This window comes from Eptesicus fuscus, chromosome 4, assembly GCF_027574615.1.
Source record: "Eptesicus fuscus isolate TK198812 chromosome 4, DD_ASM_mEF_20220401, whole genome shotgun sequence".
NCBI lineage: Eukaryota > Metazoa > Chordata > Mammalia > Chiroptera > Vespertilionidae > Eptesicus > Eptesicus fuscus.
Genome location: NC_072476.1, coordinates 62853481 through 62875430, shown reverse-complemented (window position 1 = coordinate 62875430; position 21950 = coordinate 62853481). Strand labels below are relative to the sequence as shown.

Here is a 21950-nt window from a genome sequence, read left to right as displayed (position 1 = left end):
TATTTCAAAACCAAAAAGATATAAAATTCAAAAGTTTAATTAACTGAAAATTTCCCCACCCATTCTGTTCCTCTACTGTAGACAATCAATGTTACAAGTTTCTTATATATCCTTCCAGAAATATTTTATGCATAGCAAACACAATTTTTTTCTTTAATTACAAAAGGTAACATATACACTCTTGTATTTTCATTTTACCACTTAAAATATCTTCAAGATAGTTCCAGGTCAGTCTGTATAGACTAGGCTCTTTTTTTTTTTTTTTTTTTTGGCTGCACTATAAGACCGAACCATAATTTTTTTAAATCAATATGCTACTAATGGACATTATGTTTCATGTAGTGTTTCACTATTAGAAACAATGCTGAATTCATGTCAAGTATGTCATTTCACATATGTAGGGTCGATTTCTAGAAGTGGATTTGTTGGGATGGTTGTTATATATATTGTATAATATAGATTAATATTAACAGATCACTGTCCATGAAGGGCATGCCAATTTATTGTATCATGCAGGTAATACCTTGCATTGATGGTGATGATAAGGATGATGATAATGATAGCCACCAGCACTTATTGAAAAATTATTATTTACCAGGCTCTTTGATGATTTATATTCATTATGTCCTTAAGACTTCATTACAATAGGTGATATTATTGTTCCTTACAGATGAGATGGGTATTATTATCCCTTCCTTATTTTAAAACTTTTACTTGCCTGGGCAAGCTGGCCAGCTACATGGCAACAGAAACTCGTATTTTTGATATTTTATTTTGACCAGTGCTTGAGCTGGAGAAAACATGGCTGAAAATAAAATCAAGAGGAATAGTGTTGGAGGAATAGTGTTAACTGTCAGGTTTAACTGTAGTGAACTGATGGATGGGGTTGCAGACCTACCCAACTTGTATTGATTGAACACAGATTCTGACTGTTCGTAAGGCTTCCTGGAAATGAGTTGCTAAGCTGGCATGTGCTATGAGGAAGATTGATTGGGACCTCTGAATGCAATTTCTCATCAGGACAAATTGTTTTCTTAGTCCCTGCATTGGAACACCTTTTCCAGGACAAACATTGTTAAAACTGGAGTTTCAAATCTAGAAACTCCAATGAGCATTTTTAATAGAGCAAAATTAGCTTCCAGATGACTCTGTTACTGTTTATTTCTTCAATAAAAGCAGTTGCAGGTTTTATTTTAATAAAACTGCTGTGGATGGAGAGGGAGTGACCTACACTCAGATTTCATCATTAATGTGTGAATCACCAGACGCCAGTAAATTAACCTTTGAGCTTCCTATTTGGCGTGACACACAGAGAGAACTATACTAGTAATAGGGTGGTCATTTAATATTTAAACTAGAACTGTTTCCTGTCTGTAAATTTCATTTAGGCCTATGTCATAGAAATAAAGTTAAAGCTATTTATTTAATGGTATTTGAGCCCAGCCTGTGTTGCTCAGTGGTTGAGTGTTGTTGACCCATGAACCAGGAGATCATGGTTTGATTCCTGGTCTGGGCACATACCAGGTTTGCGGGTTCAATCCCCAGTAGGGGTGTGCAGAAGGTAGCCAACCAATGATTCTCATCATTGATGTTTCTATTTATTTCTCCCTCTCCCTTCCTCTCTCTGAAATCAATGGAAACATTTTTTTAAAAAATTAAAGGTATTTGAGGTGGCAATAATGGATATAAAGTATGGAATGTATTTTATATTTCTGTATAACTAGTTTAAATAATTTCCTTGCTAATTATGAAATAATAGCTAATAGCATGATTTTTCAAATACAGTACATACCTTGCACATAGTTAAATACAATTCCCTTTTACCTACACAAATTTATGGTTTCATTAAAACAGAAAATAAAAAAAATCCATATATTAATTAATATTAACATAGCATCATTATATATGTGTGTGTATATATATTTTGTCCATTGAGGCATTGTATTTGCATGTATGTTTTACATCCCTAGAAAAATAATTCCAGGACTTTCCCTCCTGTATGTTTTCGTCTTGCTTCTTTATGGCCCATGATGCCCACTGAGGTGGTCGGTACAATGAAAGCAAACTGATAGGATGGAAGCAGATTATTCTGCCATTTTTCTAGATCTTTTGAGTTGCACATCAAATCTAGGGCTGATTACTCCACACTTGTTCAACCTGTCTGTGAGTTTTACAATATATTTCCCAGCTCTGTGGTCATCAATAATTTCAACTTTGCCAATGTGACCATGCTTCATCATCACAGTTAGAAACCAGATGACTTTGGAGCATGGCCTAATAAGAACCTAGAGTTTGCCTTCTTTTTGGCATTGTTCATAATCCTGAGAGCATCAGCCAGGACATTCATGTACACCATTATGGTGGCACGGAGATGTTTACGTATGTGTGTGTGTATTTATAGACACTTTAAAATATCTATAATTAAGATTTTGTTTACTTGCATTTTTCCAAAGGATTGCCACTTATAAAACTTACACACATTCTATTGTAGTAATAAGTTACATAAGGCAAGATGGATCAGTATGAAGATAAGAGGTCTTTTTTGTTCTGAGTGGGGTCAAGTGACAAGAAAGTAGAGTTTGAATTTTGATTAAAAACCTGAGTTTATCTGATGTAGTTTTTTTGTTGCCTTTGATTTCCTTAAATTCAAATTTGAATGTAATAATGAAATTTCTAAAAATAATTATTTACGAACCAATAATGGAATAACTAAGTTATAGTCGCTCCAAATGTAAAATGTGTTTTTATCTCTGTATCTACTCTACTAAGCAAATATAATAGGATGGAGTATTTGCAAATTTATGAATTAGTGTTATGATTACTGTTTAAGAATATTCACATCTTAACTAAAGTGATCTTATGCCTAATTATGAATATTAATATGTAAAATTATTGCTGCGCCCACCTCCTAGAAAGTTTGTGAAATCCTATCACTTGTACAAATTAAGTGTAGAACATTTTAGTGATCTAATAATGACAGTAATGAAAACAGCTCATTTTTTATTAAATAGAAGAATATTGTTGGTATTTATAATAGAATATGGGGATTTGTTAAAGTTATGAGATGATAGCGTAGTAATTTGAACAGAGTGGATAAGTAGAATCATCAGGCAATCAAAGTTTTCTAACTCTGTATCTCTCTTTTGCCTCCTCTCGCAGAGTTGTTAATAAGTGCTAATGTTGACCTGAGTTGAGTTAATCTTTCTTTTTTCTAATTAAGAAGCAAAATTCCTGGAAAATGGGAAGTGAATAATGAAGAAAAGAAATAAAAAGACATAGATAATCTACAAATAGGATAACTCACCCCAAAATGACTTGATATTGTTTTAAATAATTTCACTTATAAACTAAAACATAGACATTTGGAAATAGTACTATTACATTCTCTTTTCTCCTTCTATGTTAGAAGGAAACAAAAGAACATTCTGAAAGTTCTCCATAAACTGAGTCAATTCAATATTTTTGACTGAGGTATGATAAAAATCACAAAAATAAAGCACTGTGTATAGAGCTGATCCCCCAGCATCACCTGGGACCCAATTATGAAGTAATGAAATAAAAGAAAACTCTAGTGTCATGATAAGACAGCGAGTTCCTCCTTTCTTGGATTAACTCACAATTTCCTGTATGATGCCCAGGATTTGGTAAGGGAGGGTTAGAGAAAGGTGATAGGTAACTGTGTTCTCTTGAGGCTGAGCAGGTATGTCAAAGTCTAGTGGTTTACAAAAAAAATTTAATGAAGTTCATTTATAACAGGAATTGGAAAAGAGAGGTGATGGTGAAAAATCAGATGAGGAAACTGAAGAGAAAGAAGGAAGCAAGGAGAAAAGTAAGGAAGATGATGATGAGGAGGAAGATGATGCTGCAGAACAAGAGGAATATGATGAAGAAGAGCAAGAAGAGGTAATGGTCTATTTTGTAAGGATAACAAAGTAATTAAGATTAAGAATTATTCAATAAGAAATCAGATATATGGAATAGGTTAAAATGAACACCAAGTTGATGGGAACCAGGGACATATTTTTATCACTGGCATCAATTCCTTTCTATCAAGAGAATTTTTATAGCATTGTTGTTATAATGATGCTAAATTGAATATAGGAGTTAAAAATAAAATGATAGGCAACTTTGTAAGTGGAAGTCCACCAGTTAAGGAAATTGATGATTGATTTAATTAAAATTTATTGACATAAAGTTTTAAATCAGCAGTTAAGGGCTAGTCATGTAGGTCTGAGGGGGAAATCCCTATGCCACAAAGTGCATGTAGACACTAGGGAAATATTTATAATCCAGCCTCAGGCATCTGACTGAGTTAGGAGTCAGTGTTTTGGATTTTAGATTTCCAACTCTGAGAAACAGTATGTTTCAAAGTAAGCTGGAATCATTCCAGATATTTTTGAGCAGGGTAACTTTGTTGGTCATGCCGCGTTGGGACTTGTAGAGACCTCATGCAGTAACCCTAGGCTGAGAGTTTCTTCTCCTTTCCAATGACCTTTGTCTTCACTCCATTTCAGCTTCTCACACCACACTGAGTCTTCACCTGAAACTCTTCCAACTATGAAATCTTTATTATTTGCTTTAATTATTTTGCATTAAATTTCATATTCTTTTGAAATTTATATTTGTGTAAAAGGAGAGATATGGATCTATTTTTACTAGTTTCCAAATATCTAGCCAGCTGGTAACCTCAGTTATGAAATAATTTGCTTTCTTCATTGATTTGAAATTCTCCTTTATCAACTGTTAGATTCCCACATCTACTTAGAGATATTTCTGGACTCTATTCCATTGTTCTATTTTGGAACCATCGCTGTTCTAATGACTAAAATCTTCTAATATTTTTAGGGTATGTTACCCTTTTTCAGGATTTTTCTGAGTATTGTTTGTTTATTCTTCCAGATAAATTTTAACTCTAAACATTTTTAAATTAAACATATCACATTTGGTTCCAGTTTTCTTTCTAGATCATTCACTTTATTTCTGAACTGACATGATTAAAACTACCAAACCCTCTGATCCTCTATCTCTACTTTATTGGTTCCCTGTCTTTATTTCCTTCCCTAAGGAGCCCTTGCTCACCCTTCAACTTCTTTGTTGCTATTGTTCTTGTCTTGGTCTCCCAGCACATACTTAAGACCAAAGCAAACTTGATCAGTTGCATTGTCTCCCTTCTTTTCCTTCCAAATCTGCCTGTTGAGCTTTTCTGAAGAATCATAAAAACTGATGCCCCTAAAAATACACACAAAACATTAGTCCCATTTGGCTGGCTAACACATTTTCTGTTTCTCTTGTCAAGTCAGCTCTCCATTGCAAGTATTTTAGATCATCTTTCGTCTTAATCCCTCTTCTTGACTACCTTTTCTTTCACTTTTAGCAGATATAGCACCCACCTTTATACAGAAAATAAAATCATCAAGAGAAAACTCTCTTTTATTTCATTTCCTCTGCCTTCAAACTAGCTATCTTCCCTCCTCCTTCTCTTTTTTATCAATGGAAAAAGAGAAATGTACTTCATCCTGTTGAAGGCTAATTGTCCTGCCCTTTATTGAGACCTTACGCCTATGTCATTTCCCTTTCCATATTTCCAGCCTCTCAGCCATGCCATGCCTCCTCCCATACATTGGCTTCAGGCTTCAGCCAGTTTCCAAATATTGTTGGATTACTTGGCACTAGAGAAGCCAAGCCAACTTCCTGGAAATGGTAAGGGTCTTAGCCAGATACAGAAACTTACAGTATTTAGGAAAGACAAAGTAATGACAAGTTACCTTTCTTGCATTATTTATATAAATTTATATATAAAATTCCACTACAGAGATACTAAATAAGATGATATCCAGGAGGCTTTCTTTTGGGAATAGCCCCTATTTCTTACTGTCATAATTCCTACTGTAGAGAGTAGAGATGTGGACATTAATTTTTTATTGTGGCTGATTTCAATCTTGTGCAAAAATCTAGTGACTTAAAATAACACCAGCTTTAACAACGATCAATGTATTACTGATCTTTCAGTCATTCACCCACCCAGTCCATTCCTGTCCCCCCACTTCAAAACCCTTGGATTATTATAAAGCAAATCCTAGGCATTGTATCATTTGATCCATAAATATCTCAGTATGTACTCAAAAATAAGAACTCTTTAACAATGTTACAGTATCAGTATTATTCCTAACGCATAAATATAATTCCTTAATATCAAATATTAAGCCATTCAAATGTTTTAGATTATCTCAAAAAATTGTTCCAATCAAAATCCAAATATAGTCCATACATTGCAGTTGGTTAGTAATTTTCTTAAATTTCTTTTAATCTTTACATTTTAAAAGTGTTGTATAATGTAGTCATGCATCACTTTTATATTCAGACATGAATTATTCTTTTTTTATTGCTCACAGTATTACAGATGTCTCCCATTTTCTCTCTTTTTGCCTCCCTCCACCCAACCCCACCCCAGGCCTTCCCCATGCTATTGTCTGTTTCCATGGATTATGCATATATGTTTTTTGGTTAATTTCTTCCTCTCCCCTCACACACTCCCAACCCCATGGAGATCTGTTATTCTGTTCCATGCATCCATACCTCTGGAGCTATTTTGTTCCTTAGTTTATTTTGTTCATTAGATTCCACATATAAGTGAGACCATGTGATATTTGTCTTTTTCTAACTAGCTCAGCATAATCATCTCCAGGTCCATCCATGCTGACTCAAAAGATAAGAGCTCCTTCTTTTTTACAGCTGCATAGTATTCCATTGTATAAATCTAATACAGGTTTTTTTTTTATCCACTCATTTACTAATGGGCACTTGGCTGTTTCCAAATCTTAGCTATTGTAAATAATGCTGCTATGAACATAGGTGCATATATTTTTCTGATTGGTGTTTCAGGATTCTTAGGATATATTCCCAGAAGTGGGATCGTTGGGGTCAAATGGCAGTTCCATTTTTAATTTTTTGAGGAACCGCCATACTGTATTCCACAGTGGCTGCACCAGTCTGCATTCCCACCAGCTGTATTCTAGAGTTTTCTCCACATCCTCACCAGCACTTGTTTATTGAGAATTTTTGAATTTTGTTAGAAAGCATAGAGTTATCTTAAGTCACTTACATGGGTAATAATCTTAGCCATAAGAATTGGAATATTCCTGGGGCTAATTCCTCTTGACCTAATGGAAATTGAGTTGCCCTAGATGGAATGTACTATAACATCCTCTAGTTTTGATTTGGTTTCTTGAGGCCTTTTTTTGTTAGGAAGCAAAACTCCCTCTGCTTTTGCTGAGTTGTGAATTGTGACTGAAAACCTTAGTTCTAGTGTAGTCTAAGGTTAATGTAAAAATGGGCTGTTTCTTAAGTGTCTGTACATTTATTTTAAATAAGTGCTCAGTGTTTTAGCTAACCATATATCATCCCACTGAGGTGTAATGGATTAAATGTGTCATCCTACTAAAGTGTAATAGGCATCCCTTCATGCTCTTTTAGCTAGTTGATGCCTGAGAATATAGGAGGTGGTGGTCTTGAAGAAAGCAGCACAGGTAGATGCAAGTGAAAGCTAATGTGTTTTCTAAGCAGATGGCATAGCAGAGATTCCTTTTAAGCTTGATGTATTTTATTACCTAAACTAGAGGCCCAGTGCATGAAATTCATGCACTTGTGGGGGTCCCTCAGCCCGGCCTGTGCCCTCTTGCAGCCCAAGGGGGGCGGGTCTAAGCCAGCAGTCAGACATCCTTAGCACTGCTGTGGAGGTGGGAGAGGCTCCTGCACCGCTGCTGTGCTTGCCAGCTGTGAGCCCAGCTCAGGGCTTCTGGCTGAGCGGCACTCCCCCTGTGGGAGCGCACTGACCACCAGGGGGCAGCTCCTGCATTGAGCATCTGCCCCCTGGTGGTCAGTGTGCATCATAGCAACTGGTTGTTCCACCGTATGGTCGATTTGCATATTAGCCTTTTATTATATAGGATTTGGTATTTGTAAACTTAAAGGGATAGCCTACATATGTTTCTTAATAATAATGTTACTACTCATTCATTTTAATGTTTACTGAGGAATCTATCATTTCTTTTAGGAAAATGACTACATTAATTCATACTTTGACAATGGAGATGATTTTATCGTAGACAGTGATGACAACATGGATGAAGCAACCTATTAGCTATGAAGTTTCCCCAAAAATATTTCTATGATACAGCTTCTGAACATTTGGACAGATTTATTTCCTTATTTCTGATAAGGAATGAGTAAGTATTTTTGTTTCTGTTTTGTTGACAATATTTGTTACCAAAATATTCAGAACCATTTTGAGTTTACACACTAGTTACTTTACCAATTAGTCTCTGACACTGACATTCCTTCTCAGCACCTCTTTATGCCTCTTAAGTGAAAATTTTATTTTTGGTGTTATTTGGATTAGAATGTGCCTAAAGAGTTTTTGCATCTTTTAATCTATATATTCATACTTGAACAAATTATTCTTATTTAACTGCTTACTGATCTTTTACAAAATTATTACTTGTCATCATAATGGATTTCTGTAACCTGAAAGTTGATTTAATACTGCACATGGAGCACTTTAAAAACAAAGAAACTTGAAAATAATTTTACTTTTTACTTTTACATGGTATGTTCTATGCTACTATATGATGACTACATAAACCTACCTGAGTTCTTAAAATTGCATATGAGATTAGAAGTTTGTGATAAAAAATACACACAGAGAAAAATATCAGTCAGAGCTATATAAATTTTTTAAAAATATATTTTATTGATTTTTTTTACAGAGAGGAAGGAGAGGGATAGAGAAAAACATTGATGAGACACATCAATCAGCTGCCTCCTGCACACTCCCCACTGGGGATGTGCCCGCAACCAAGGTACATGCCCTTGACCAGAATCGAACCTGGGACCCTTCAGTCCGCAGGCCGGTGCTCTGTCCACTGAGCCAAACCGGTTAGGGCGAGCTATATGAATTTTATAGCTTACATCTCAGCCGGTGCAAAGACTTGGGAGAAATATTAAAAATACTTGAATTTGGTAACTTTATACCACACATTATGTGAAGTAATCATCATCTCACTGTAATAAGTTTGGTATTTCAAATAATTTGGCTTATGAAAAATTAGACAGGCATTTAAATTTGTACTTTACAAAAGTGTGGGGTAAATTCTAGTCACATAAATCTCACTGCAGAATGCATGTGTGCAACCTGTGAGGCATGATGGTCTCTTATATTTCAAAGGACTTTATAGCCATCCAATTGGTTTATATAAAATGCAGAATAAAACTCAGGTCACTTTGAAACTAAGATTAATCTTAATTAAAAACTAGCTCCCCTGACATTTTATATTGGGAATGGGGGGAATACCTAAAAACCTTAGCCTCTAAAGACTCACAAATGCCAAAGATTTTGAAGGGAAGTCATATTATATATTTTAAAAATTATTTACTAGTATTACCTACCAAAAGAAATGTTTATTTTTCCCTTTTGGGAAGGTATCACCCATTACCCCCTAACCTGAGAATCGGAGCTCTAGACTCTATTTCTATCCTTACTATTAAACTCAACCTTGAAATTGAGTTTGGTTTTCTGTAAAAACTGTTTAAAGACCAACCAAAACTTACCATATGTACCCATTCTCTTAATATCTAGAAATAATCTCTTTACTTAAATGTGTCTAGCCCTCTAAAAAATTATAGGTTGTAAAGTGATTGAAAATACTGTTTTGAGAAACAAACATGTTTTCCTCACAAAATAGATTGTAATCTGACTTTCCCATCTTGTATTCTGGTGGGGAAAATTTATATTGTCTTGTGCCATTTTGTAAAATGGCTTTCTCAGGAAAAAGATCCCTTTCGATTGTAATACTTCCTCAGATAATTCATATGTGAAGTATTCCTTTAAAGAAACTTATAAAAAATTTTAAATGGAAAACATGAAGTCTACTTTAAAGCAGCAATTGATTGTACTTAGAGTAGAAACCTCACTTAAAGTTTTAGTTGTAATGGGCTGTCATTTAGGATTAATACTTAACATAGGTGTTTTATTCTCTCACTTCCTTAGTATCTTAACCTAGTATTATTTAATTTATAAAACTTATCTCTGTGCTTCTGTTTGCTTGCTTTGTTGTAAATCTACAGATAACTGCTTGAATAGGGCAGATACACCGAAGATACAGGTATTTTTCTCCCCAGCTTTCATCTGTCTTCAACATTTCAGTCCTGCAGGTGGCACGACAGCCCTTGGGCAGGGGTTTGCTTTGGGAAGCCCCAGCCATCTCCCCCGAGTGCATTGTCTGTCTCCTTTGGAAAAGTCGAGAACAGGCAGAATGTTTGCAAGTTCCTTTGCCAGCATGAATCTTGTTTTTATAGCTTAAAATGTCAGAGACTGTGAAGTTATTCCATAGGAAGATAAACTTTAATGCAGAGATAGCATCTTATACATAAAAGAGTACTTGTTGGTGAAGTGTCTTTAAAATTGCTAACAAGCAATATTGTTTTGTTGCTTTAGTGCTTATTTTTCTGTATTTGTTTACATATTAAATTCATACAAAATTGTGTCCTGTTTTATTTTTAATCTACTTAAATATATTTGATAGAGAAAGCTAATTTATTAATACAGATTTTATCTGGTAAAATAACTGCATAGTAAGCAGGGATGCCAGTATCAAATATTCTTGCACAAATCAACAGGGAACTCAAAGTAATTACAGTCATGATAACAAACTAAGAGATTTGGCAGCCAGTGTAATATTAGTGTGATCATTGGCATCATGGACTGACAAACACTGCATACAAGAGAATGCTAACAAATTCAGAGGATATTAACCTTCCTTCCCCACTACCTCAAATGTAGTGTCAGTGGCTTGCCCTTAATATGGGTAGAAGTTCTGGAGTTAGTAAAAACTTTCTTTTATATATATAAAAAAGATGTAATTAGTTTTAAGAGCAAGATGATAGTAAAAATGCTAAAAGGATTACATAAATTCCTCCATTAAATAAAAACTCCAACTTCAATTCTTTTGCTAATTTTTAAAAAATTAAGTAGAAAGGTTTGTTTCATAATAAAATTTGCACATAAGTGGAGCACATTATTATATGACTGATCCACAACTTGCTAAGTTCTGAACTGTGCTTTATGAGGTCTTCTTCCCTGAGATCCAAAATCCCTCAAAGAACATTCATCTGAAATTTGCTTTCATTTTATTTCATTTACATCCTAGAAGTAATCCAGTGGCTTTTGTTTCAGTATAACAAGGGAGAAATTTGAATTAGTAAACCTTTGGTAACTCAATCTATCTTAGTGGTTTATATTTTAATTGATTTCAGAGAAAGGGAGATGGAGAAACATGAATGAGAGAATCACCGATTGCCTGCCTCCTGTACAACCCCTACTAGGGATTAAGGCTGCAACCCAGGCATGTACCGTGACCTCCTAGTTCATGGGTCAACACTCAACCACCAAGCCACACGGGCAGGATACATTATGCATAGGGACTTTATATCAACTAGTTTGAAAGAGGAGAAAAGGTTTGCTTTATTCAATTAAATTCACCAGCTTCCATTTTAGATTGAATAATAAAATAGAAACTTTATTTTTAAGATCTTTTTAAAATATGAAAAGGGGCAAAAAGTTTTAAAAACCAGTTTTACAAATGTACATACTAATAATGCTCTATAATTCCATTTTGCATTTGTATAAAATACATTATACAAAAGATTTATAGTGTTTGCATATATAAAGAATTAAATATTGCATTCAGATATTTCTATGATCTAACAGTGCAATATGCACACTTAATAGAAAAATACTAACTTCCTGAGCAACATTGTTATAATCGCAAATAATGATTCCCATCACAAAGTGCCATTTAAATACTTCTAAAAACTCCACCTTAACCTATAGCACTTGGACTGAATCCTTCATATTCCCAAGTAGGTAATTTTAGAAGTAGATACCTTTAAAAAGAACTAATTGTTAAATAATGAACCATTATGGTTCACTGAAAGAACTCTTCAGGCCACTGAACAGCAAGTAGAGTCCAGCAAAAGAAAAAGCTTTAGAAAACAAAGAGTCCTCTGGATAAGTTAATTTAACATAGCAGTCTTCTAATTCTTAATGTGTCCAGCAGACTCTCATCAAATTTCCTTAAACAGCATTCGTTAATTTAAAACAACCTTAACCATTGGTACTAACTTTAAAAAAAAAATCTGCCCTCCTAAATAGATTTTTCTTCACTGTAACTCTAATTTTTTAAGTGAACCAAATGCAAGGATTCACACAGTTGTTACTTTCATATATATATATATATATATATATATATATATATGGTATATCTTCTGTGAAACCTCAAAGTAAATTCAAATAAGGGTTTCAACACAATTAAAATCCACAATTTTTCTTATTTTATTAAGTTTTACAAAGTAATCTGCATTTGCTACAAGTTTTGAGGTATATTAGTACTTTTTAAAAGCTAAATTATTCTCTACTAAATGTTTAGGAATTTTTTTCTTTTAAAAATGGCACAATTAGAATCTATAATTCTATATATAACATAGAATTATAATTCAAATTATATTCAATTAAAAATATATAATTCAGGTATAATGTGTGCTTCAATGAATAAGACACTAATAAATACACAGTACACCTCACTACTTTAAAAATAACTTATCCTGGGAATCAGACCTCTATCACAAATTTAAAGTACCACTAGCAAAAAGGAATCACTGACTTTCCGTAATTTCATCACTTTGATGTAAAAAAAGTTATTCAAAGGACATCTAGTCCATTCTACCTTAAAATATTGGTATTTTCTTCCCTAAAACTTGATTTTTCAGCAGGCTTAATAAATACAAGTTGACATTGAGCATAAATTACAAAGATCACACTCCTCCTTTCAAGATGCCCAAGGCACATTAAAGTAATTTTTTACATTTTAAACTAAAAGAGTTACTCAAAGAATCTATTTGCTACAATTTCCACATTAACACTTTTTGGTCATTATCTAAGGTCCTCAAACACATGCAAAGGCTTTAATATTTCACATCCTTGTCCTGTCTTTTTACACTTTGCTGCTGAAAGATACATGAAATCCTATTTACCACATATATTTATTTATTCACACCACTTTGTATCAAGATTAGAGTTTGAAATACAAAGTGGTCAAAAATTTAAAACATTAAAATTAGGAAATAATGCCCAGAAAATGAGGTGGTATTACAGATCTTAAGGTACATACTTTATTATACATAAAACAGGCAATCCAGATTCCACCAACTCTTGTTTCTAATGAATCATTTTAGTTACATTTTTAAAAACACATACTTTAAAAAACTATATGAAATCAGTATGCAAATGTTTATCTGGCAGATCCATAGCAATTTTAAAAAGTGGCCCCGTACACTTTTGGCTTCTGTTCCCCAATTTCATGCTATAGTTCAAGGGGAAAAAAGATTTAAGTTGAACATTTTCTCTTTGAAAAAGTTTAAGGTATCAATAAATAAAGCAATGTGTGTTATTGCTAATGCCAAAGGTGTCTTTACTCCTGTTTTGCTTAATGAACCATTTTCTGCAACAGACATCAGAGGCAGACAGTGAAAACTTGTTTCGACCCCATTAATTTGTGCTTGATAGTGAAAGTGGAGGCAAATTTATACAGCCTATGTAATGAATCCCACTGGACCATCTGAAATAATGCCTTTAATTCTAAAAATATTAGCTTACATATTTTATAAGGCATTAAATGTAATTAAGGCATGTTACTATACGTAACACAGCAACATCTTATCACAGTATGTAGGAAATTACTTTCTAAATAATGCTAACCTGTACATGTATAACACTTTTCAAAGAACTGCAAAAATGCTTGCAAATATCAGAGGCCAATATAATGACTTAAAAATTAAAAGCGGAGGCAGCACTTTTTAAGAGACAAAGATCACTTTAGGTTTTTTACCTAATCCAGTGTTCTAGTGACCAATTGGCAACTTCTCAACCACAACACATTTTAGGGCTTAAAAATATTTAATTTCTATCTTAGCCTCTATTACAAACATCACACATCGCTTTCCTACTTGTGTGTCTACTTACGTCTTCATAGCATATGTGCTACAACTCATTTTCAAAAGTTTTAAAATAGAGTATTAAGTATGTGCTATCATAAATAATTTTAGAATCAAACTTTTGCAACTAAATAATTTGATGGTTCACAGTAGTAAATTTTCTTCAGTTGCAGAAATCTGGTGCTTAATAAACATTAATAACCTTAACAATTATTTAAATAAAATTTAAACGTAACTGGTCTTGAATAAGAAAAATGATGTTTTCCAAGTTAAGAACTTCCTGGACTCATAAAATAAATTTTTGCTTTAAACATTGATACAACATATAAATTTACTGTTCTCAATATCAACAACTAACAACTGCAGGAATTTTATACTCAATCCATTTGTAAATGGCTCAAAAAAAAACACACACAACCAAAACCTGAAAAACAAAAGCATTTTCAATCTTCCTAATTACTGCTTTTGAAGTGGTTATTGAATATAACGGATTTATCACATTCCAGATGAACCCGTGACCATAAACACTGTAATTACGAGCTAATTGCTATGTTTTGTGTTGAGCAACAGGAGACTGAGAATTGTGACTATGCAGTTTATGATCATCTTGTTGGCCAAATGGTATTCCTTTAGTTGGAGCAATTCCATTTTCCATTTCTCTCTGCTGTGATGGGGGTGTGACTCCTGAATGCAAATGTGTAGAATCCACTGTTGAATGGTGACTAACATCCACTTTAGCTAAAATTTCATAATAGAGCAAATAAAATACTGGCGTTATTATACCCACTATCAGCATTATCACTACAGCTGCCCACCACCCTATTCCCCAGTCTGCTCCATAATAAGGATCCTTACGTTGAATGTTTTTGTTATCAGGTTCAAAACGTATCTGTTGTGCTGTTAAGGCAGACACCACCTCGTTAAGGTTCTCTCTTTTGGTGTCTGTACATTTTACTAATTGTTCTATGTCTCGGTCTACTTCTTTTAAAAAGCTACCAGCTGACTCACTGGAAGAAAAAGAATCATTAAGTGACAAAATTTCCTGTTGCTCTGGAACGTGTTGAACAGGTGAAGGACGTGAAGCTTGTCTTCCTTTTGGAGGATAAAGTGTTTCAGTCAAGGAACTAAACTTTTTTACTGGAATTTTGACAGACCTAAGGGCAAAAAAGTCTTGATCGCTGATGAGATTGTTGACCCTCTTGATATCTGCTACCTGTTAAAACAAAACAAAACATTCAAATGAATTCTAAATCAAAATAGAGGTAGCAATAATCATTCATCCCACTTATTTTTGGAGAGGGGGAAAAGAGTTGTTTAATTATTAGTAGTATTAAGTTATCATACCCAGAGAGATTGTATTTTATTTGTGGTAACAGTTCCACACCTCTGATGATCTACCAGTCTTAGGAAATCACCAAGTAACTTTTTACTATCTCCCATGTTTAACAGCCCTAATGTCAGCTATTTAAGTAGATTCTAGCATATATGTCTAAAATGCAGATGAATGATCTCAACTAGAGATAAATATTTGTGGTTTACCAGCAAAAAGGCAACAAGAGTAGGATGGATTCACTAGAAAAAGACAGGAGTAAAAGGTAACATAGGAAAGACCCCTAAGGGAATGCCAACATGAGGGGTATGTTGAGTAAGAGAAATCCACAAAGGAGATTAAGAGTGACCAGGAAAGTAATAGATGAGGGTGGTTATTAAAAGCATGGACTATCTGGGTTTGAACGATTGCTCGACACCTTCCAGCTGTATGATTTGGGGCAAGGTGTTTAACCTCTCTAAAATCCAGTTTCCACATATGTAAAATGATAGTGATACTACTACTTACCATATAAGGTTGTTGTAAAGATTAATCAATTAATCAATTAAAGAACATTTAGAAAAGTGATATATAGTATGTTATGTAAATATCATCTACTCTTAAATATCAGTAACAGGAAAATCAGAAACCTGCAGTATCAAGGTCAAACAGAGTTTTTAGGAAGGAGTGGTGAACTGGATCAATGGCAGATTACTGATCAAGTCCAATGGAGACTGAGAGTTTCTTGTGGGAAAAACCATCTCCCTTGAAGTGTATGGGTGGGAGGAGGGAGAGAGAATTGAAGAGTAAATAAGAGACAGAGACAGTAAAGATAAAGGGTCTTTGTCATTTTACTACCTCAAGATTGTTTTTTTTTAAAGCAAATGATTCATCAACAACCAACAAAACAAAAAGACAACTAACCAAATGGGAGATGTTATTTGCAAACAACAGCTTTGACAAGGGGATACTATCCAAAATATACAAAGAACTCATACAACTCACCACCTATCAGCTATGAAAGTGTGTACACATTTTTTGGGGGGACATCCTGTATGTATGTGTTTCTATTTCAGGTAACTATGACAGGTAATCATAAAATGTTTTCAAGTATAGCAATAATTTACATTATGAAAGATTTTGGGGGTGAGGATGAAAATATTAATCAGAGAAAAAAGTGATATGAAATTTCATACTTATAAAAAAGCATATATATCTATATTTTACATGAATAATTTCAGGTAGCAAATCCTAAATTAGTATTTAGAATTCCATGCACACATTTAAGAACTATTCTAACAGTGTTATTTTTAAACTAGAGGCCCGATGCACAAAAATTCGTGTAAGAGTAGGCCTTCCTTCCCCTGGCTGCTGGCACCGGTGGCTTCCCTCTGGAACCCGGGACCCAGGCTTCCCTCCGGCCCCAGCTTCATCAGGAAGGATGTCCAGTCTAATTAGCATATTACCCTTTTATTATTATAGATTATTATAGATATCAATACTGACTTTATAGAAATAATATCTTTGTAACTATTTTAAGTTATTAGGAAGTATTTAAGAAGTTCACTTTAAAATGTATGAGGTACTGGGGGGTGGGCGTTGCTGGGGAGAGGTTTGTGGGGGGAAAAGGAGACATAATACTTTAAACAATAAAGAATTTAAATTAAAAATAAGTAAAATGTACGAGGTACATACATTTCAAAATTCTATTGGACGTATGAGAACAAAAAGTTTGAAAACCAATGTTCTAAACAGTTTCCATATCAGTGTGTTTACATGAAAACAGATTCCATGCTAAGGATGCAAGATTGAAATGACACAGATATAAATGGGTTTAAACAGTTTAGTATCCACTAAAATAAGAAATATACCTTTCCTTTATCAATCCCACTTTTGGAAATCTATTCGACAGAAATAAAAGTACCTCAATTTAAAGATATAGTTGTAAAGATATTCACAGCACAATAGAAAACACAGGGAAAATCCTGACTACCCATGAGTATGAGAATGGCTTAATAATTATGGTACTTCCATACTATGGAAAATTATATAGTTATATAAAATAACGAGTTAGATCTACGTGGGAATATCCCTGATAAACTAAGAAATGAAAAAGGCAAAAGCAACTTACAGAGTAACAGGCATGGCATAAACCTATTTTAAAAACACAAAAACCACCAACCTCCTAAGAATTATATATATATGTATTCTTAAAAGCAGAAAAAAGGTATGAAAAGATACACAAGTGTGTTATCTCAGGAAATTGGGGCAAGAAAAAACTTCCTTATATGATTTTACATTCTCTTACTACTTGGATAAGGAGAAAAAGATAACATATTTGGGTGTTATTCAGTACTGAAAATAGAAGCATGGATTTAGGAATAACAAGAAATTCAAGTATTCACTTAAAAATTTAAAAACTTAACATCCACCAACAGGATACAGATTTCTATGGAAAGAAGGGGAGGAGCAAAATAAAAAGGCACAGAATTATGCAAAATCAAATTAAAACTTACCGTACAACAGTATTGAAGGGCAATTGCATTTAAAGTATCTCCTTCCTGTATATCTTTTGTTAATACTATAATGTCATCTAGTCTATCTCTTGATGTACTTCTTCGGATTTTCTCTTTTCCTCTGGATCGAAGCTCATATACTTCAGCATCCTCCTCCAACACATCACTCTCTGTACAATTTCCAAATGCATGTACTTGACCACTGGGAAGAATTCCTGGAAGAGGAAAACTACGATTCTGATGCCTCCCTGCCATAATGTCAAAACCTGGGCAGGGGGAGAAAGCAGAGAAAAATTTAAAATATAGCTGATCCATTTGACTGGTTTTACATGAATCATACAGTCAGGACACTTCGTTTTTTGTGTTTTTTTTTTAAAGAATGGTTTTAGTTATTTTAAAATTTAGGTTCAAGTTTTATACCTGACAAAGTACAATGAATATATTTGGCAGTGGAGACAATGGGATGGGATGAAGAGGTAATCCATTCTTTAGGCGTCCGCAAACTACGGCCCGCGGGCCACATGCGGGTGTTTTTGCCGTTTTGTTTTTTTACTTCAAAATAAGATATGTGCAGTGTGCATAGGAATTTGTTCATAGTTTTTTTTAAACTATAGTCCGGCCCTCCAACGGTCTGAGGGACAGTGAACTGGCCCCCTGTTTAAAAAGTTTGAAGACCCCTGCTTTAGACCATATATCACAAAACATGTAAAGTGATTATATTTTCTTTCCTTTTTAAAAAAGATATGTTTTTATTGATTTTTCAGAGAGAAAGGGAGAGGGGTAGAGAGACAGAAACTTGGATGGACTGCCTCCTACACGCCCCCTACTGGGAATTGAGCCCACAACCGGGGCATGTGCCCTGACTGGGAATCAAACCAGTGACCTCTTGGTTCATGGGTTGATGCTCAACTACTGCGCCACACTGGCCTGGCTAACCAGGACAACAAATTGCTATAATAATTTTTTCGGTAAAAAACTTAAGTTCCCCTTATTTTGAGTATGAGAATAAAATGAGATTACTTTTATATTATCTTAAAAACGTGATTATATATATATATACACACACACACACACACACACACACACACACAATGTTTTATAGGTATACACACAAATACTTTTATAAACCCAAAACTTTTTGGCTTGCTCTGCACTTTAAGTTCATGTGGGGTTGAAATATCTTTTGTACTACCTACCTACCTCTTTGGATCATGCTGACATCATTTTTTATATTTACTACAGTAGGTGACTTCTACATGGGACCAGGGATTTTTCTTCTCTGGAAGCTTTTCACTAAACTTTAACTTATCCAAGTCCTCCTCAAATTCAATTTACTGTGAACAGATTCATTACTATGTTCATTTCTACTTCAGAAAAGACACTGTAAGACTGAATGAGAGCTGGCCTAAGTTAAAAACATGTATCAATAAATTACTTTTGCTTTTTTGCATACTCTCAACTCACCTTCATCAAGTTGATCTATTCTCATTAAAAATGAACAATATGAGAACAAACTAATTCCACATTCCCACTTTTAGCTTGAAGAACTGCTATATTTAATACCCTGGTGAAGGATAATCAGCATGCAAAGAATATGGAAAAGGAGTGTTCAGAGGAGAAACTGTATGTCATAAAAGCCAAGGCAAAATGATGTCTCAAAAAGAAGGACTTAGTTGACTTGTGAATATTATGAACAAGTACCAAATGAAAATGAGAAAAAAGAAATCAGAAAACACAAACTCCAAAAGTCTGTCAAGTTAGGATGACAATAAATTATACTTTCTATGTAGGCACATACTCACAAAATTTTTGTAACAATTTCATATAATTGAACCCAACCCTTGAAAACCAGTTTCTGACCCTGCTCTATGGCAACATAATGCTTTAAAAACTCAAAGGTTTGCATTCAGATAACACAGATAACTAATAGTTATATATTAAGTAGATTACTTCACCTGTTCCTCCAGGTGCTACATTATTTATTACCTACCATTAACTGGGACTCTTGACAGCCACCAAACTCAAGAGAGCTCCCCACATTTTGCATCTCTCAAAAGCAATTTTGGAGGCTTGATCAATTCTTTCAAGGAATTTGAACAAGTAAAGTGATTAATCTTGTTTTAGCACCATAATAAATTAAGGAAGCTTTAATATTAAAAAAAAGCTGAAAGAATATCTCACTTTCACCTTAAATATTTTATTTCCACTTATTTAATCAAGTATTTTCTAACCTGTGTCTTTAATCTAGGGAACGCCTGTGAATCCTGTGATTCATAGGCACATGTTATACGTAGGCATATTTTTCTAGGGAAAGTACTTAAGATTTTCGTATTCTCAAAAGGTGTCCATGACTTTAAAAAGTTAATAACCACTTAATATACCGCAACTTAAACATGGCTATAACTGTCCCAGTTATGCCACCCGTTAGAATTTTTCTGCCTCATATTTTGTTCTTTGAACGTGCCCACACTGGCTTAGTACACACAGCTGAAAGTCCCTGAGCAATGCCCCAAACCCACTTTAGATTATGTATTATCAACCTCTGTCCATGATACATTGTTAACATTTGAAGACTGAACTTGATCTGTCTCGCTATCTTTTAACTAACTCCCCCTTGCAATGACATGCAGGCAGCAGAATACCACACACTGGTATTGTCTCTGAATCACCGAGAACGGGTTGTGTCTAACTGAAGTGAGAAGCTAGACTCTGGCCCGGCAGACGGTGGGTGATCCGAGCCAGCTGCGGGGCGCAGCCAGCACCCGGTCCTCACGTCAGCTGACTCACTCCTCCGCACTGGTCCTCATCCTCTTTGGGCAAGAAAAAGGCACGCATCTCCTCCTCTCCAGGAAAGGAAAGCAAGTCGGCCTGCTCCGTACATGGCAAGCAGTCACAGGAACCACCACGGGCGTCGGCAGCTCGGTCTGCAGGTGACCACGGGTCCTCCGACTCCCTCGCCCTGGGTCTCCGCTGTGGGCTGTGACATTCCGTAGACGGGAACCGGCGGGCCCGGGCGCCGGGAAGTTCAGCGCCGGGACAGGGGCACGGGACTCGCGGGACGTCACCTCCAGGGCCAATTCCGTGTTTTGTTTTGTTTTTGAAAACTTCACGTCCCTCCCTCTCCATTCCACAAGTCTAGCTTTTCTTTTCCGTGTTACCCCCAGCGATGGGTTCAACCCCGGGTTTTCCCGTCCCCCACACCAGGACACTTGGACGAGGTGGGCCGGATGCCGTCAGCGACTGTGCAATACAAACACCCAGTCGTGGGAGAAACAGAGAGTGTTTGGGGCGGAAAAGGCGTCGATCCGGGAACGGGGCACGAAGAAATCCTTCCTCCGGGCCTCCGTTTCCCCAACACCGTGCCGAGGGGCTTTGGTGGGGGTCGGTCTCCGAGGTCTCGGCCTCCAGGCCCCTCCAGCCGCCCCCGCCACAGCCGCGGCCAATGGCCCCGCGTCGCCTCCGGTGAGGACGCCGCGGGGGGCCCAACCCTGCCGCGCCGGACGGAGCCACTCCCCACCCCTCGCCGCCATCTTTACCTGTCCCGTTAGCAAGGGGGACGCCGCGAGGAGACGGCACCCGAGTCCGCCGCCGCTGCCGTCCCGGGCAAGTTCATGGCCGAACCCCCGTCTTTGGCTGCCACCGTTTCCCTCTTACGCCGCCGCCGCCGCCGCCGCCGCCGCCGCCAAGGCCAAAGTCTCCGCCTTCCCGGCCTTGCGCCGCCGCCACGTCCGCAAACCTGCCGTGCGTCATCGCGTCCAGTGGGCGGAGGTGGGAAGGGGTGGGGGGAGGCGGAGGGCGGGGGCGTCGGAGCCGGCTCGGAACCCGGTCTCCAACTGCAGGGCCGGCGCGCAGGCGCAGGCGCAGGGAAGCCGCGGGGCCCCGCCCACCGGGCCCCGCCCCCCCATCCCGGCTGGAGGCGCTCCGCGGGCCGAGCCCTCGGGCTCACGCGCTCCCCGGGCGGCCCGCGCCGGTGCCTTTGTCCTGCGCCCACGCGGCGCTGGCTGCACCGTCCGGAAGGCACGGAGGGAGGAGGAGCTGGGGGTTCGTCGAGGACTGGTGTGCATTGCTTTCGGCGCTGC

At 36.4% G+C, this 21950-nt stretch overlaps 2 protein-coding genes and 1 pseudogene across 4 annotated transcripts in view; 1 reads left to right on the top strand and 2 right to left on the bottom strand.

The window, feature by feature from the left end:
- POLR3G (RNA polymerase III subunit G) overlaps positions 1 to 10533 on the top strand; it is a 36160-nt gene extending 25627 nt beyond the window's left edge. The window contains exons 7-9 of the mRNA XM_054715068.1: positions 3757 to 3903; positions 8054 to 8225; positions 10123 to 10533. Coding sequence (XP_054571043.1) covers positions 3757 to 3903; positions 8054 to 8140 — 234 coding nt within the window. The 3' untranslated portion in view covers positions 8141 to 8225; positions 10123 to 10533. The remainder of the gene's footprint in view (positions 1 to 3756; positions 3904 to 8053; positions 8226 to 10122) is intronic.
- LOC103305281 (40S ribosomal protein S15a-like) lies at positions 1967 to 2356 on the bottom strand (annotated as a pseudogene).
- A 2663-nt stretch (positions 10534 to 13196) lies between the features above and the next one.
- On the bottom strand, positions 13197 to 21464 carry LYSMD3 (LysM domain containing 3). 3 transcript variants are annotated; one of them, XM_054715067.1, is made up of 4 exons: positions 21408 to 21464; positions 17872 to 18137; positions 14902 to 15259; positions 13197 to 14784 (listed from the first exon to the last, which is right to left on the bottom strand). In XM_054715067.1, exons 2-4 carry the CDS (start codon positions 18124 to 18126, stop codon positions 14594 to 14596), a joined length of 804 nt encoding a protein of 267 aa, XP_054571042.1. In that variant the 5' UTR covers positions 18127 to 18137; positions 21408 to 21464; the 3' UTR covers positions 13197 to 14593. The 3 variants fall into 3 exon arrangements, with proteins under 3 accessions (XP_054571042.1, XP_008160246.2, XP_054571041.1); XM_008162024.3 differs by having other exon boundaries at positions 13197 to 15259; XM_054715066.1 differs by lacking the exon at positions 21408 to 21464 and adding an exon at positions 20541 to 20849 and having other exon boundaries at positions 13197 to 15259.
- Positions 21465 to 21950: the final 486 nt, after the last annotated feature.